Raw genomic sequence first — 16,367 nt, forward strand, 5'->3', positions numbered from 1 at the left:
GGGCTTGGGCAAGCAGTCAAAACCGAACAGAGAACTCTAAGCAGCTAGCAGAGTTACTTCCAACACACAGGTCTGACTAAAATGTGTCATTTAAAAGTGTTATTCAATCCTGTCTAATCCGTTTAAACAAGGCCGCTCTAATTTTTACCGTGTTATGTAAATGAGTGGTAACCGTCCAAGTGTTGATTTGATCAAACGTCAGATTTATCCTTTCCAGCCATAAACAGCACGTGTTGTTTACAGTATAATTCCAGTAAAAGGAAGCATGTTGCTCAGATTGAGGCTGTGTGTGAGATCCACGACCGGACCAGCTGTATGGCTCCAGCTAACACCATTGTTAAGTACCGGGGGTTGGGAGGACTATAGGGGCCTCTAATCTGCTGGTATGTGTTGGCTGTTATTGAAGAAGAAAGAGAGAGAGAGTGAGATAAAAGTGATGCCAATGTTTTCGCGTATGGCCCCGGTCCAGAAGAAAGCCACGTTAAACCATATGGCAGTGGATTCAACCAAAATAAATGTTCGAAAGCCACTTTTTTTCATTGCATCAACATCTTGAAGAGTTTAGAGTGAGCGCATCTAAACAGGAAATATTAAAATCAGCCTTTTGATTGACCATATGTCATGTGTTTGGCAATTGCCAAACCATTTAAGGGACCAGCATTACATAATCTTGTCTGCCGACTGCCAGAGAGGGACGGGACTGGCCACGACTGTGGCTCATGCTTAATCTGATGGGACAACAGCATTCTTCTATGAGAACAAGAAGAACTTGTATGGGCCAGGTAGAAGAATGAGGAGGAGCAGTGCTAGATTTAGGAGTTTACTTCCCAATAAGGCATGTGACTAACACGAAAGTCATGGTGAAATAATTAAAATAAAGTAATAAAATGAAGATGATATAATACTTCAAAATACATTTATTCCACGCTTTTATCCAAAGCGACTTACAATTTCTATATATGTCAGAGGTCGCACGCCTCTGGAGCAACTATGGGTTAAGTGTCTTGCTCAGGGACACATTGGTGTCTCACAGTGGATTCGAACCCGGGTCTCTCACACCAAAGGCATGTGTCTTATCCACTGCGCTATCACCACCCAAATAAGCTGGTACATTGATTTATGAGCAGCTCAGGGGTTTCAGCTGGCATGCAGGAAAGCACATTTATAGTTTTTTTTTGTGCGATCATTAGTAAATCTTTGTTAAATCATTTATTATTTGTCAAATAAATTTGTCAACCAATGTTAGGAAAAAGCAAGACCAAAGCACGCATGCACATCACCGGCAAAAATATGCTCTGGGTTGGGACCTCGAAAAAAAAGAAAGAAAAAAAGTTGGCACACCAAAGCTCCAAAATATGCAAAAAATGTTTCAAAACGTATGTCTGATGAAGAGCCTGTGTGCTCGAAACGTAACCTGTGTGAGTCCACTATTACATTTTTTTTGTGCATATTTTGGAGCTTTGGTCTGCCGACTTTTTTTTCGAGTTTTTTTTCTGTTTCTGTTTTTTTTTATTTTTTTTTATCAATGTTAGGGCAATGTAATATCATATGCCAAATCTACACGACTATTGGATATTTAATTTGTGTCAAAATCAGAAGAATTTTTACACCTAATTGAAATCTATTTCTTCAAATTTGGTTGTTACTGCAAATATTTCAGTAATTAGGTGAGCCAGGACCATGAAGAGCTGCTGTAACACAAGCCTGCCCCATATTGCTCCTTCAAGCAAGTTCTTCCAGAACGGGATGTTCCTACAACCAGCGTAATCTTACTTACTTTGATTTACGAAGTGTGAATGCTAATCAAATAAAACTGAACTCTTACACAGATAATCTGTAATGTCTAAAGTTTCATCTGCCTCCTCACTGAATATGAACGGGTTTCAGATTTAAAAACTCATTGCAAATACCCGAATACTCAACGGCACTTTAGATAATGACAACTTACACAGGTTCCATGCACGTACCAGATCGATAGAGGTCTCTGCTCCCCCGTTGAGTCTGTTTCTATAATACTGCATTTAGTGGAACCTGCCAGGATCATTTACATAAGTTAATGGAATTAACCTGGCTGTAAGCCTTTTAAGAGGTGAATAAGAATCCAACTCAGAAATTAGATATGGGTCATTCTCAAAATACACTCACTGGCCACATTATTAGGGACACCTGGCTATTAGCAGGTTTGGAGACCCTTTGGCCTTCAAAACTGCCTGAATTCTTCGTGGAATTCAACAAGGTGCTGAAAACATTTGGTCCATATTGACACGATCGCATCACAAAGTTACTGCAGATTTGTCGGCTCTAAATTCATGATGCGAAATCTCCTGTTCCACCACATCCCAAAGGAGCTCTATTGGATTGAGATCTGTGAGGCCTTATATAATGAACTCATTGTAATGTTCAAGAAACCAGTTTGAGATGAAATGCTTTGTGAAATGACGTGTTATCCTGGAAGTATTCATCAGAAGATGGATGGACATGGTCAACTCAGGTAGGCTGTGGCATTTAAACACTGCCAAGAATATATCCCCCTCACCATTACACCACCAGCCTGAACCGTTAAAACAAGGCAGGATGGATCCATGCTTTCATGGGGGTTTTTTAACGCCAAATTCTGATTCTACCATCTGAATTTTGCAACAGAAATCAACACTCATTAGACCAGACAATGTTTTTCCAATATTCTCTTTTTCAATTTTGGTGAGTCTGCGAATCGTAGCCTCAGTTTGCTGTTGTAAGCTGACAGGAGTGACACCTGGTGTGTGTTCTGCTGCTGTAGGCCATCTGTACCAAGGTTCAACATGTTGAGCGCTCTGACCTCTGGCATCAACAAGGCATTTCACCCATCGAACTGCTGCTCACTGGAAATTTTCACTTTTTCTGACCATTCTGGTGGGGGAACCGGATCCAGAGCAGGTTATGTTCAGAGAATAAGTTGCTATGGCTACTTACAGTTACTTTATTTTTTTTTAGACCAAAAGTCTATGTTATCTGCTTGCTAACACTTAAATATACAGGTGTGTCACATAACCTGCTTTCTGGAATGCCTCCCAGCATGATGACCAGGCCTTCAGGACCTCAGAAACTCCTGAGTCACAGAGGAGCTCGATTTGTGAGCACTGTGATGATGCATGTGCTAAATTTAGCTGCAAAACCAACAACAAAGTACTGTAATGAGAAACCAAGCAGTGAAAGTTAATGCTAATGGCATATATACGATGATGTTCCATAGTTAAGAACAGCATGATATTTGATAAAAGTTACCAAACTCTTGGACTCTAGCCTTTAACTTTGCTTATGTTACATAAACAGACAACTAATCAAAGCCATTCTGAATTAGAAGCAGATTTCTGGACTAACCACAGAGGAAAGTTATGTTACATCCCGTTCCTATTTTTCGGTCACATTTTCACTGGATCCGAGGTGAAACTGAACTGCTGTTCGAATATGGTAAACATAGACAAAATATGTGTCAAAAAAAAAACACTGCTTTTATGTTTTTAATAAAATGGGCCTGTTGTGAGTCAAAGGCTGTCTGCGACACGTGATTTAGCGCGATGCTTTAGTGCCACCCAGTGGACAACAAAGTGCAAGTGCAAATGCTCAATGCAGGATCATATCGCTCAACCCATTGCAAATGTGGACTCTTGACGGAGATTAAAAGCGATTTCACAATAAATCCATAAAAAAGCAGTGTACTTCATGATTTTTTTTTAAAGCGCAGATTATCAGAGAACCACACAATACACCATTGATTGTACCCTACATTGACTGAGAAATGAGGCATTCCAGACGCAAATTGCAATTCATGAACTAATTTTACTGCAGTTTATTCGCAAGTAGCCTACTCTGGGCTCTCAATTGTCACGCATTGAACGTGACAGTCACTCATTTCGTTTTTTTGACACACACTCCCGCCACACATTGTATTTCTCGCGCTGAAAAAACTATGGCCGCGCCGCTCTCACTATGGAACAGGCAGGAATCAAGCGCGTCTCCTCACAATAGCCAATCAGAAAATAGCACTATTGTATCTGGGTAAGATTTAAAGTAACAACCAATGAAAAAAAAGCATATCCTGGAATTGTTCAAGTGATTCTGCTACAACATCTTCTGAAAGTTTCATTCACCCACAGAGGAAACCACTGGAGCTCCAAACATCACTTTGAGCACAGAGTAGCTCATGATCTCCTGCTTTAATGTTACAACAAATTCACAACTTTTTTGACACAAACAATGACAACCTGACTGCTGTTAGAGAATGTTTCCCAGATAATTAGCATCAGTTTTTCATGAGTGTCTGTAACTTAGCCAACAGTTTTACAGACTGTTCACTGACAACACCTGCTCAGAACAAGTAGTTAAGGCCTAGTCATATTTTCCTTACCACACGATGACTGACATAATGTCATGAAACAGAAACATCCAATCCCCCCCCTTCTTTAAACGAGTTGAAACTCAGAGTAACGTGGTCGTGTGCGCTATCTGGTGGCGATGAGGCGCACGTGCCTGCCTTATTCTTTTAGACTGAGAAAAATAATCCTAAACAGCATTTAAGTATTCATAACTTCATAACATCTTATTTTTCTGGTACACCAGAATATTATAATAATAATATTTCACGTTCTTTTCAAAGGCCAATGTGGTCATTATGTAGCCTAAAGGAGACTAATGGGCTAGTTGTCACGCTTTTTACTCCAGTGAATATTTCTCAGTGTGGGTTTATTTTTGAAAGTCAGTTTCTGTATATCATATCACGGAGTCTACCTTTAAAGTCTTGGATACAAATAATAATAATGAACCCTTTCACAGACTCTGATGACTCGTTTTAATGGTCTGCATCGTAAATCTTGATTTTTTTGTATATTTTTAATTTTCTTTTTAATGTATGTACATTTATAACACTATACTTTGTATTATATTAGCCTTGCATCAAATTCCCCCCAAAAAACTAGTTAACACTGCTGTGAGGGTGTTTCTAATAATACCCCCCCCCCCTATTTGTGAACATTGTGAAAACACTATTGTGGAGTTTTTCTTTTGCTATTTGAAACATACAAAAATATATTTAATGTATTCTCTCATTCACCATTATAGAAGTTTACCCGCTTCTGAGAAATCTGGAAATGTGAAAAAATAACATTTCCTCTATAATTGCCCAGGACAGACATACAGTTTATTAAACACATGTTGACATTTGTGACAACGTGCCCCATGGTCAAACAATAGGGGATAAGTAGTCACAATTAACAGCCTATTTTAGGATTTTCAGCCAAATTCTAAACAGCACAACAGATAGGCCTACATATTAAACCATTTTTAAAATAAACTTATTACCAGTCTGTTTATCAAAACAGTCATCAAATGTATATAAAGTGTTGTTTAAAACTATTAAAAAACATTAATTAACTGAAATAAAATAAAATGGACATTTTACATGAAAAACTTAATTGTTGCCTTGGCAACTAAAATACTGACATTACTAAAACAGAAATAAAAATAAAGATAAAAAGAAGTATATAAAAAAAATGCCTAAAGCACATATAAGATTACTTAAACTATAACATTAAAAGCTGAAATTTAAAAAAATGAAAGCTACTGCAAAATATGATACTTTAGTTTCAATGCTAAAATAACACTTCTACCAAGTTAGTGAACTCTGTTAATAGTCTCATTATGTTCCGAAGTTTCAATGGCCATTATCTTCCCAGAACAGATGTGCATGTGAAAGAAAACAGTGGAAACAGACAAATATTTTTCTCATTTTATTGAACACAAGAATTTTTTGAGAGAATGAAGTCAGATATAGTTGTCGGTTAGTATTTACAGCGGGGGTGGGGGGTGGGGGGTTGGAATTGATTTGTAAAAATCTGTATACAGCTGTGAGAAGGGCCTCTCAGTAGGGTATGAAGGGATGGATGTCTTATAAAGGTCTGAGATAGGAGTGAGATGATGTAATTTGCTCAGATGATGAGCTTTAGATGCTTTCGGAAACAATCGTTTGAACAGACTTTAGTATTTAAAGTGGCATGGTTGCGGCGGTAAACTGTGTAAACATACAAAAAAATTGGTCCCATGTTAAATGGCAGTATGAATCAAAAGCTTGTTTTTTTAGAGAGATCACAAGGAAGAGCTTGTATGCCTCCCGGTACAGTTTCTACAAGCCTCTCAGATGCTTATTAAACTGGAAACACGTTCAAACAACTTTCATTATTAATAATTACATTACAAATGCTTAACAGAACACAAAAGTACATTCAAAGAGTTTGAAATGTCATGAAACGATTGTTCATGAAATTACGGATTTGTTATAATGTGTAACAACTTAATAATGAAAATAATCGAAACGTGTTACTGTCCAACGGCATGAAAGCACTTCATGTAAAAGCAAAAGTGACAATGGTGAACGTATGAATGACAAGTTCACTGACATTCAGAAAAATGTACAACAAATAATGCTTTGACATTTTCAGTTAGTTAGCAATTCAATCGGTAACCTTAACACCAATGACATCCAGTTCAGAATACATTGCATGCTTATTTCAGGTTTAAAAACAGGCATTTGACCGAATGGGATGAACAAGTGATTTTGTAATTAAATGGCGGGTGAGCAGGCAAACCCTCGGGCACCTGAGACAAAACGCAACGATACAGTTTTCTATGTTAATATATTTATATTTATAAATGTATAGCCTATATATATATATATATATATATATATATATATATATATATATATATATATATACGTCTTGTTTTGCATCAGTTAGATAGAGGCAAGTTGTTGAGAATTTGAGAACTCGAGTTTTAAGAAAACCACGATCCATTTACACCCTCAGACCCTCAGACGACCAAGTGACGACACATTTGAGCAAAAAACAAAACTATTATTTTCACAGTTTACAGATCTGGACCATCTGACAGCGTCGGGGTATGTTGTCACAGAGACCTGCATACGAGAGGATGTTTATATTGAAGGCACCAACTCCTTTTGTGTCCGTATTTCACTTCTGCTGCCATTGTGGTTTTTTTTTTTTTTTTACATCTTTTTTTTTAATTCTTATCATGATGAACATCATTTGAACTAACAGCTACGGCTTTCACAACCTATGGAAACGTTTTTTAAATTCTATTACAAAGAACACACTGTATTCACACTAGGATTTTCACACATTCACAGTGCACAAGCTTGCAGCCTAAAGAATGAGAAACACTGTACAAAAAAAGTCAGGCTGAATATTCTTTATGCTACGATCCACACCGGAGTACTATGGCTTAAATAAAAAATAAACACAAGAATTTGGCTATTTAAGACATGACAAAAAAAAATCAGAACAAACATTTTAATTTTTTATCAGTATCAAAGGGGCACGGCTTCATTTTAATGCAACGTTATCAATTATGTGGGACAATGCCAGAGGAGCAACAGGCAGACATCTTACGGGATGTCCCGTGAGTGTTACGCACAGCAGTGCGCCTGTTATTTTGGTTAGGCCATGGGTGCAACAGCTGTATCTGCATTTAATGCAGCAGCAATGCTTGTACTGAATTCTCTAAAGGAGCCGTTCGATCCTTATCTAAGAGCTCCGGGTTGTTCCTAATGTTTTTTTAAAGGACCTTGCGGGACATTTTTAAGCGAGGATCACTGCAGGAGTCCTCTTTGACTCTCAAATCTTGCTTTAAAGACCTGAAGTAAATGGAAGAAACACTAAGGTTCAGGGGAAATGGGATGCGTTGTAATATGAAAAACGCATAAGGAAAGAGTATGGCGATTTGTAAAACTCTACCCGCTAGTTCAGACCTCTACGCTGTGTAATCTTTTGTGTCGGCTTTGCTAGAGCAGCTAACGGCGTGTTAATGCGGGATATCAGAGTAAAATGCTGTAAACACTCAGGGCTGGAATAAAACAAACAAAAAAAGGACATATAGAAAAATAATTCGGCAAAGCAAGCATGCTAAAAATCTATAGCTAACTCAAAAAAAACAACAACAACAATGTGAAAAATAAAATAAAATGGCAGTTGCTTTTGTACATTACTTAACCACAAGTAAAACATCAAAACTGTTCCCAAAAAAATATTATTATGTGGCAGACAATAACGATGGCAATACTGCATGTAATAAGACGAAACATAACTGAAACAGCACTGTGGTTTGAATGTGTGAAGGCAAAATCTACGGTTCCTCATGGTGATTAACTTCTCATACTGAACATCTTTGAAAGACACTGAGGTCGAGGAGACTGAGACTAGAGCTGAAGAATCTTTCCTTCTTGCGTTTATGAAAGACACGCTTCAATACTAATAACAAAGGAAAAGTAAAAAATAAAAGGCATGTGCGCAAACTCTTTAGGTGCTCTATACATCTACAGACGTGTTTTGTTCTGTGAACTCAAAGAAGACACTGAAGAAAGAAACCCTTGTATTTGAGACGTGGTGTTGGTGATGGTGGTGTGGTTCTGTCTGTCTGCGACTGTCATGCGCTCGCCCATTCCGGATCACGCTTTGCTCTCGTTGCCGTTCGTCTGAGGGGCTTCGTTGGGGACTGTCTTCACCTCCGCCGGAGTTTTCTTTACCTCTGTTTCCGGCGCTTTGCTTTTGTCATCTACAATGATTTTTCCACTGGGGGGAAACAGAAAAGAGAGGTTCATCAGCAGTGTCTTTCAGTCCTCTGTTCGGCTGCTTCCTCTCTTTATACTATTTCCAAGGATCGGCTCAGCCAAAAACGACTGTTCTGTCAGGATTTATTCACCCTCATGTTCTTCCAAACCTGAATGAGTTCCGTTCTTTCTTCAGTGGAACACAAAAGATAGCCTTCTATACAATAATGAAAGACTGGAGCTTTCATGTTCCACACCATAAAAGCATCATAAAAGTGGTCCACATGACTCATGTTTATTATCAATGTTACATGGTAACATTGTGTAATAAAATTTCTTCACATTAGCCCTAGGTTTCCTTGGTACGTTCATGAAAAAAGAAGCAATGTCTTGATGTGTGAAGGTATGAGTCAAATCTTGCTGATGAATCAGCTCAATGTATTAAACTGTTCTAATGTTTTGAAAGCAGTCTCTTATGCTCTCAAAAGCTGCATTGATTTGAACAAAAATACAGTTAATAATTTTTTTTTTCAATTTTAATATGCTTAATTCTAAGATGGCAGAGCAGATTTGTTAGCATCATTACTCTAGTCGGTCACATGATCCTTCAGAAATCATTCTAATATGGTGATTAGATGCACGAAAAAACATTTCTTATTATTATAATCAATTTACTGTCACTTTTGATCAATTTAATGCATCCTTGTTGAATGAAAGTATGAAATTTTCAAAGTATGAAAAAATTTAAATACCCCTTCTCACACCAAGCTTTTGAACAGTAGCGTGTATATAATGCATGAGTCATATGGATCACTTTTATGATGCTTATGTTTTTAAGCTTGAAAGCTGCATTCTCCAGTCAATGTAACTGTATAGAAAAGAGCAATAAGTACACGAATAAACACCTTCTTTGTTTAAAACCAAGTCATACATTCATGAGGGTGAATAAATGATAACAAATGTTCATTTTCGGGTGAACTGTCCCTTTAAGATTTGAGGGAAAAGACTTCAGTGTAGCCAATCGATTTCACAGCTCACAGGATCTGCTTGGTTATCTTACCGTAACATCAAATATTATTAATGAGCATGTATGAAGACAGAGGAACACCGCATGCAGGTATGATTCATAATATTGAGTAAGATAAAGGTGGCTGGGACAGTAACAGCAGGACATTGGTGCAGAGAGCTGCCCTTCTGCTGCATAGACTCAGCTGCAGAAACAATCCTCATAAATGACATAATGTTAACCTCTCCCTCTGCGCTTATTGCCTGTGTAATAGTTTGTTGATACACAGAGCGTTTGTCTCTTGGGGTCGGGCTGGAGCAAAACGCATAATAATAAATAATAAATCATAAATAAATGAAAATCATCAGCCGCAAACAGCCTATTACTGAATATTTTACAGGCACATAGACATTTGTTCTCAAGGCAGCTGACAGAGCACATACTGGGTCTTGAAAAAAAGGAAGTTTACTTAAATTATTTCGCAGTAGGCTGATTCTTTCCGAGGGCTGATAATTTCTGTAATGGAATTGACTGTACTGGTGTGCCAAATCATTCATAAATGCATAATGAACCACGAAAATTAAAGATGAGCTTTGCTGGCAGGGAATCGTGAGGGACAGTCCCTGTCGCATTTCTAACACGTTCCCTTCAGTCCTATTTTAATACACCTGCCCTGCTGTAGGGCTGATATCAGCTGTGAATGACTGTTCATTACATTCGTCAAACATGCCCGGACAGCCGGCAGGTTCTTTCACGCAGTGGCGAGGAACCAACGGTGGCGGTGTCGAGCTCTCTCGGATACAGCAAAGTCAGAGAGAGGCTTTGTGAAAAAGATAATGGGCGTAGCGGAGTTAGGGTGTCTCGCGTTACAATCTACACGATCTTGGTGGTACGACACAAGAGCAGGCTGCTTTGACCGTGTCCGAGGTCTGGGCTGTTTGTTCCCCCGGCCGTATATCATTACGCTCATCACAATAAAGCTATCTGATCATATTCTGGCCTTTATGAAGAGCGGCCAAGTGTGAAGAGTCCCGCAGAACAACTGTGCCAGACACAAAAGCATCATCATTCCTTCTGAGTGAGCTGGCGTTTCAAGCAAACCTTACATGCGCGATCTGTCATTTGTCAGTTTGCATCCACTGCGAAACATCTTTAAAAAGTGCAAACTTTCATTCTTCAAAGGGGGGAAACTCTCAACACCTTGAGAGTTCCATTGATATTCTGCAGGTTTTGTGGGAAGAGCTCAGGTAGTTGAATATCTACAGATGGAGCCAATAAGCCCAGGTGGTAGCCAATGAGAGGAAGCTTCCCTGGAGTGTTCCAGCTCAAATTAGACAAGTGAGCCGAGCTGAGAGAGAGAGAGAACAAGCCTGACGTGAGGACTGGGACGGCTGGGCCATACATAGAACGTGCAAACTACAGAGCACAAATGGAAGTGGGGAAAACAGTCTCTGGTAAATATTTAACAAACGCCATGCTCCCGTTAATTCCCTGCTGGAAGTCTTGGCTGACTGTTTAACAGACGATTTTCTCTGTACTTCACAACCGAGCGAGAGAGTTTTGCTCCTCTTTCTGCTTCTGAGGAGGCTTATTTGCACGAGTCTGGAGACGCCGCTACTTCGGGCTCCATTAGGCACTTCCACAAAGCTAGCAGGACTGAATCTGTCAGATATGAAATGTTCGTTTAGTTTTGTAATGTGCACCAATGAAAGAATGAAACCACTGCTATTTAGAGGGACTGATATGATGCAAATGTTGTTACATTTTGTGGAGAATTGTAAGTACTTTCACTCTGGCGTTTCTGGCGCATTCAGATTCATGCATCAAATCCGAACAGATGTTGTGTCAGATGGAGAACAAGTCCAGGTTGGATGTGCCAAAGTTCATGGCAGAGAATCTTTGGAATATATTCAAGAGATTTGTTTGAGGCTGTTTGGATCAACAAAACAAGACTCTAATTTCATTTGGGTTGCCTTCACAATGTTTCACAAATACATCGTTTTCAGAAACAAAAGAATGCTGGTTTATTATTGTGGTGCAGGCGATTGCATATTTACACTACTAAATCAAAGGTTTAGGGTCTGTAAGGACGCTTTTGAAAGAAGTCTCTTGTGCTCACAAAGGCTGCATTTATTTGATAAAAAAAAGTAATGTGAAATATTATTTCAATTTAAAATAACTGTTTTCTATTTTAATAGGTCATATTTTATACATTAATATATGTCATATTTTATACATTAATATATGTCATATTTTATATAATAATAATACTAATAATATTCCTGTGATGGCAAAGCTAAATTTTCAGCATCATTACTCCAGTCTTCAGTGTCACATGATCCTTCAGAAATCATTCTAATATGCTGATTTGCTGCTTAAGAAACATTTTTAATATTCTTACCATTTTTGTGAAACTGTGATGCATTTTTTTCAAGCTTTTTTGATGAATAGAAAGATATTACTAACCCCAAACTTATAAATATCACATGCAAAAAGTGAACTGAACTGGGATTGATGTTTACACGACAATCAGACACACTTTTTCTGTCCAACTCAGTGATTATTTTGGAGAGAATTAAATCTGATCATCTGGGAATATAAAATCTAAAAATGAAGTACTAGTAATTTTCTCTATATAAACATCACATTGTAGTTTTAGTTTTTTTTTTGTTCTTTACAAACTTCCATTCTTAAAATAGGTACAGTAGTTTTGCAACAGTGTTATTTTAGCTCCATAGTGCAACTTTAATAAAAATATTTTTCACTGCTGTTTTTTCCCCTCAGTGTTTGTTACCAATAATAACCCTGATGACTAGATTTGTACATCAGCTGGCCATTTGAAGTTGGCCATTTCACCCACAGAGCTACAAATGGCACTGCACCTCGTCTGCTGTGTTAATGTGATTACAATGATCATACATTAGCCTTCTCTAAGAAGCTCTTTTTCAATAGCACCATTAATGCTGCTAATTTATTTCTCACTGTCCTTTTCAGCTTTGAAAGCCATCATTTAAAATCATCAGCTGTGGAATTGTGCCATTTGCGATTGCGTGGCTCATTGTGAGGCTCTCCCAGTGATAATGGAGGAATCAATTAGCTCGCTCTGAAAAACACAACCAAAAGAACGATTTTACGCATTGATAATGCTGGTGTGTTTTGAGGCACTGTCCCAGAACTGTTTTTACTGAGGTGCAAATAAACCCGCGCAAACTGTCTCAGCGTACCAAGTCATCTCTCATTTGAATACCAAAGGGAATACGGCAAGATTGAAGATGCAAGAGGAACCTGATGAAATTCTTATAAGACATTAAGAAGTGAGAAGAAACTGAGTGAGTTATACGAGGGGGGGGGTGACGAAGAAAACAGATGAGGAAGTTGGAGATGGTTAAGGACAGGGACACAAACACAACTAAACATCTAGAGGTGGCCATACTCGTCCTGGTTGGGTGCGGACGGTGTGCTGGAGGAGTCGCTGGAGGGCTTGACCAGCGCATCCTTGGCAAGGTCACTATCTGTGGTCTGGTGGGCTCCTCCCTGTATCTGAGAGTCCTTACTTTGGGGGGGATTGGCCAGCTCAGCCGGGCTCTGGCCATCAGCTTTGAACAGATCTGCAGGGGTTGAATCAGACGGCTGGGGGGCTTCTAAGGACTTTGAGGTTTGACTGGAGGGCGTTTCGCTCAGGTCCACCAGAGGGGCCACGGCTGCAGGAGCAGCTTGCGGGGAGGTGGGAGAGGTGACGCTAGGTTTGGGGGCGCTGGATTGGGGAGTAGGTTTAGGGGCCGCTTTAGGGTCGGCCGCAGGTGCGGTGCTCGAGGTAAGGGTGGTGCTATCGCTAGCAGGACTGTCAGTGCCAGGGTCTGAGTTAGTGGTTACAGAGGGAAGCAAGTCCACTACTGTTGCTGTGGTGTCAGCAGCGTGCCTGTGAGGACAACGGGAAGAGAGAGAGGAGAGACGGGGGAAAAAGAGATCCACACAAAGAAAAAGATGGGGGAGAGGAGGGAGGAAAGGAAAGCCAAGGCAAAATACACATACATAAGTAAGTCCAACATGCATATCAAAATAAAACATACCATGTTAGGTAATTGCAAAAAAGTGAGTGGTGTTATGTAGGGCTGCACCATTAATCGCACTTTCCATGTAATCGCACTTAAACTGATTTGGCTTATCTTGATTTTGAAATTGCAAAGGCGTAGATTATTTTGTATGCTTAGCTTGTCATTGATGTGCGACTCTGTAAACGCTGCTCCATCTGAAAGAACTGTGAGTTTGACTAATAACGTGCATTTGAAAAAGCAACACGCGTCAAACATCTTTCCAAACACGAGAAGCATTGATGAACCTCTTGTCCCACAAAAGACAACATTTAATAACATGCTTTTACTCCAAAATTACTTCATAATGACAGTTGAGCATCCTTCTGTGAGATGATGTGGCTTCTTATACAGAATAAGGCAGTCGTGTGTTTATAAGTCATGTTTAATCAATCAAAGCGTTTCAATCTTCTGTTTATTCGGCTTCAGTGATAGTATGATGCCGGATAGGGATTTCCTGGAATTATGTGCGTTATCGTTCTTCTGCGGCGGGGCATATTTGGCGAGTTTGCGCGAGAGAGCCCTCTGGCGTTCAGATGGAGCAGCATTTTCTACTGATCAGCCGATGTGCACTGACAAACTGCACATATAATAATCGCAGCCTTTGACAAATCGCGTGCAGTTTCGTTGTGATTAATTGTGCAGCCCTAGTGTGTAGTATCTAAAGAATTAAACTACCACAGGGAGACCATTGAAAGGGATGTTAATAACCAAAAGAAAAGATCGGACATGGATTGTGTGTGTTTTTAGGGACTCACTCGGGGTCCGTCAGTGGGGTGGTCTCATTGGGTTCAATGGGGCCTCCTCCTTCATGGTTTGGTGTGTGCTCTTCCTCGGTCCTTACCTCCACAATGGGCTCCTTAGACTCGTCCTTACTGTAAAAGATGACACACCAGGGTTAGCAGAGGGTTTATGGCTCACAACCATGCACTGAACATTGTTGGCTAACATACAGCAGAACAGGATTTGTTCAAATTAGCAGTTTCAGTTAAAATGGGTTGACAATAATTAACAAATCAGGTCTCGCACCACATGGCATTATTTACTGAAAAAGAGTATTTATTTTAATTTATAGCTGTAATAGAGTTAACTCTTTCCCTGCCAGCATTTATTTTTTATTTTTAAATTTTTAATTTGAAAGCCAGCACCAGCATTTAAAAAAAAAAAAAATCATTTTCACAAATGTTTCATGGACCCCAGAATATTTTGTTATATGAATATCTGAACATGCAATATATCAAAGCATATTTCATTATTTTCTTTTTTTTATCAACACTTGAAATAACAGGAGTTTTAGAACCATGTTTTATATGCATTTATATCATGTTTGTGAAACTGTTCCCAGTTCAAGTAAAGAAAAAATATTATTTCAAAAACATGTTTTATTGAATATGTTGCTAAAAAGACTATTGTCATTTTTACTGTGCAAATAAAGAAGAATTATTTCATGAAAAAAAAAATTATTCTGACACATGATAATAGCTACTTTTAGCATTATATGTTTTATATTTATGTATCATATTTGTGAAAATCATCATTTAACAACAATTAACAAAATTTAAATATACTTTATTTTAACAGAAAAAATATATGCTAAAATGGCTTTTTTTTTTAACTGCTGGGCAAGTAAAACCATTCAATTAAAATATAAATATACTTAGATTACACTGTTATATTTCTGACACATAAAACATAGTGTTATAAATATTATATGGGTGAGCACTTTAGTGCAATAAAATTACTTAAAAGTGTGGACCAGGTTCTCTTGAAACAGAATTTTCAATGGCTATAAAACAGAGGCAACCAGAGGCATCTTCTCATTCCTAACCAGCATGCACCTCTCCTCCTCTTCTCTTATCTTAACACTACTGCCATGAGCCAATATTCACATCATTCTCATTCATGGAGTCAGATATGTCACAATCAGCCCTGCCTCAAGCCCTCCTGTAGAGCTGATGGGGGCGATAATGACAGGAGAGTGGTTATGGATGGCGTTATCGGACAAGGGAACACACACAGATGAGAGGGGAAGGAAAAGAGAGGGGAAGGAAAAGACAGGCTCACGTGAAAGCGGCTTTTCCCTCCTCGATATCCTTGCCCTTGGCAGAGGGCCCAGACTTGCCGCAGAAGTTGACAGCGATGCACATGAGGAGGCCGCACTTGTTGAGGAAGTAGCATGTGACATCCACGCCGAAGAGGAGCAGGATGAAGACCACGATGAGGATGCCCACGATAGCCCCGGTGCCCAAACCTGATCTGGTTTCTTTGGGAAGGAGGAAGAGGAGAAATTCAAATCGAAATGATGTCATTTGCATGCCAAGCTTTAAATTGTGAGTTTCCACAGTGCCATAGTGATCTCCGCAATGTCTAGAAACATTACATTTACATTTACATAAAATCTATTTTGTACATAGGTTGCACTACTTTAAAGTGAGTTGTAGAGAATGGTTTGTTGAAGGCAGTTAAGAATAAAGCCAACACACACCGATAGAAACCACATTAGGGTGAATCCACTAATTTGACAATCTTAAAACCTGCATTTTTTTTCACTAACCACCAGCAATCCAGTTAACCAGGTACTAAATGTGCTGCTTTTTATTTAAGTTAAAGGGATAATTCACCAAAAAATGTATATTCTGTCATCATAATTTACTCACCTAAACATGTATGA

General features: G+C 38.9%; 1 protein-coding gene across 11 annotated transcripts in view; it reads right to left on the bottom strand.

The window, feature by feature from the left end:
• Window positions 1-7,329: 7,329 nt before the first annotated feature.
• Window positions 7,330-16,367, bottom strand: part of ncam1a (neural cell adhesion molecule 1a) — a 257,883-nt gene continuing 248,845 nt past the window's right edge. For 6 of the 11 annotated variants that reach the window (XM_077233151.1, XM_077233149.1, XM_077233148.1 and 3 more), the window contains 4 exons: window positions 15,761-15,959; window positions 14,455-14,571; window positions 13,039-13,524; window positions 7,330-8,621 (listed from right to left, as the gene is read on the bottom strand). In XM_077233151.1, coding sequence (XP_077089266.1) covers window positions 8,498-8,621; window positions 13,039-13,524; window positions 14,455-14,571; window positions 15,761-15,959 — 926 coding nt within the window. In that variant the 3' untranslated portion in view covers window positions 7,330-8,497. The remainder of the gene's footprint in view (window positions 8,622-13,038; window positions 13,525-14,454; window positions 14,572-15,760; window positions 15,960-16,367) is intronic. The other 5 variants (XM_077233156.1, XM_077233153.1, XM_077233154.1 and 2 more) reach the window with 1 other exon arrangement.

The sequence above is a fragment of the Siphateles boraxobius genome, unplaced genomic scaffold, assembly GCF_051911475.1.
Source record: "Siphateles boraxobius isolate OS27281-9 unplaced genomic scaffold, OSU_SipBor_1 18, whole genome shotgun sequence".
Taxonomy (NCBI): Eukaryota; Metazoa; Chordata; class Actinopteri; order Cypriniformes; family Leuciscidae; genus Siphateles; species Siphateles boraxobius.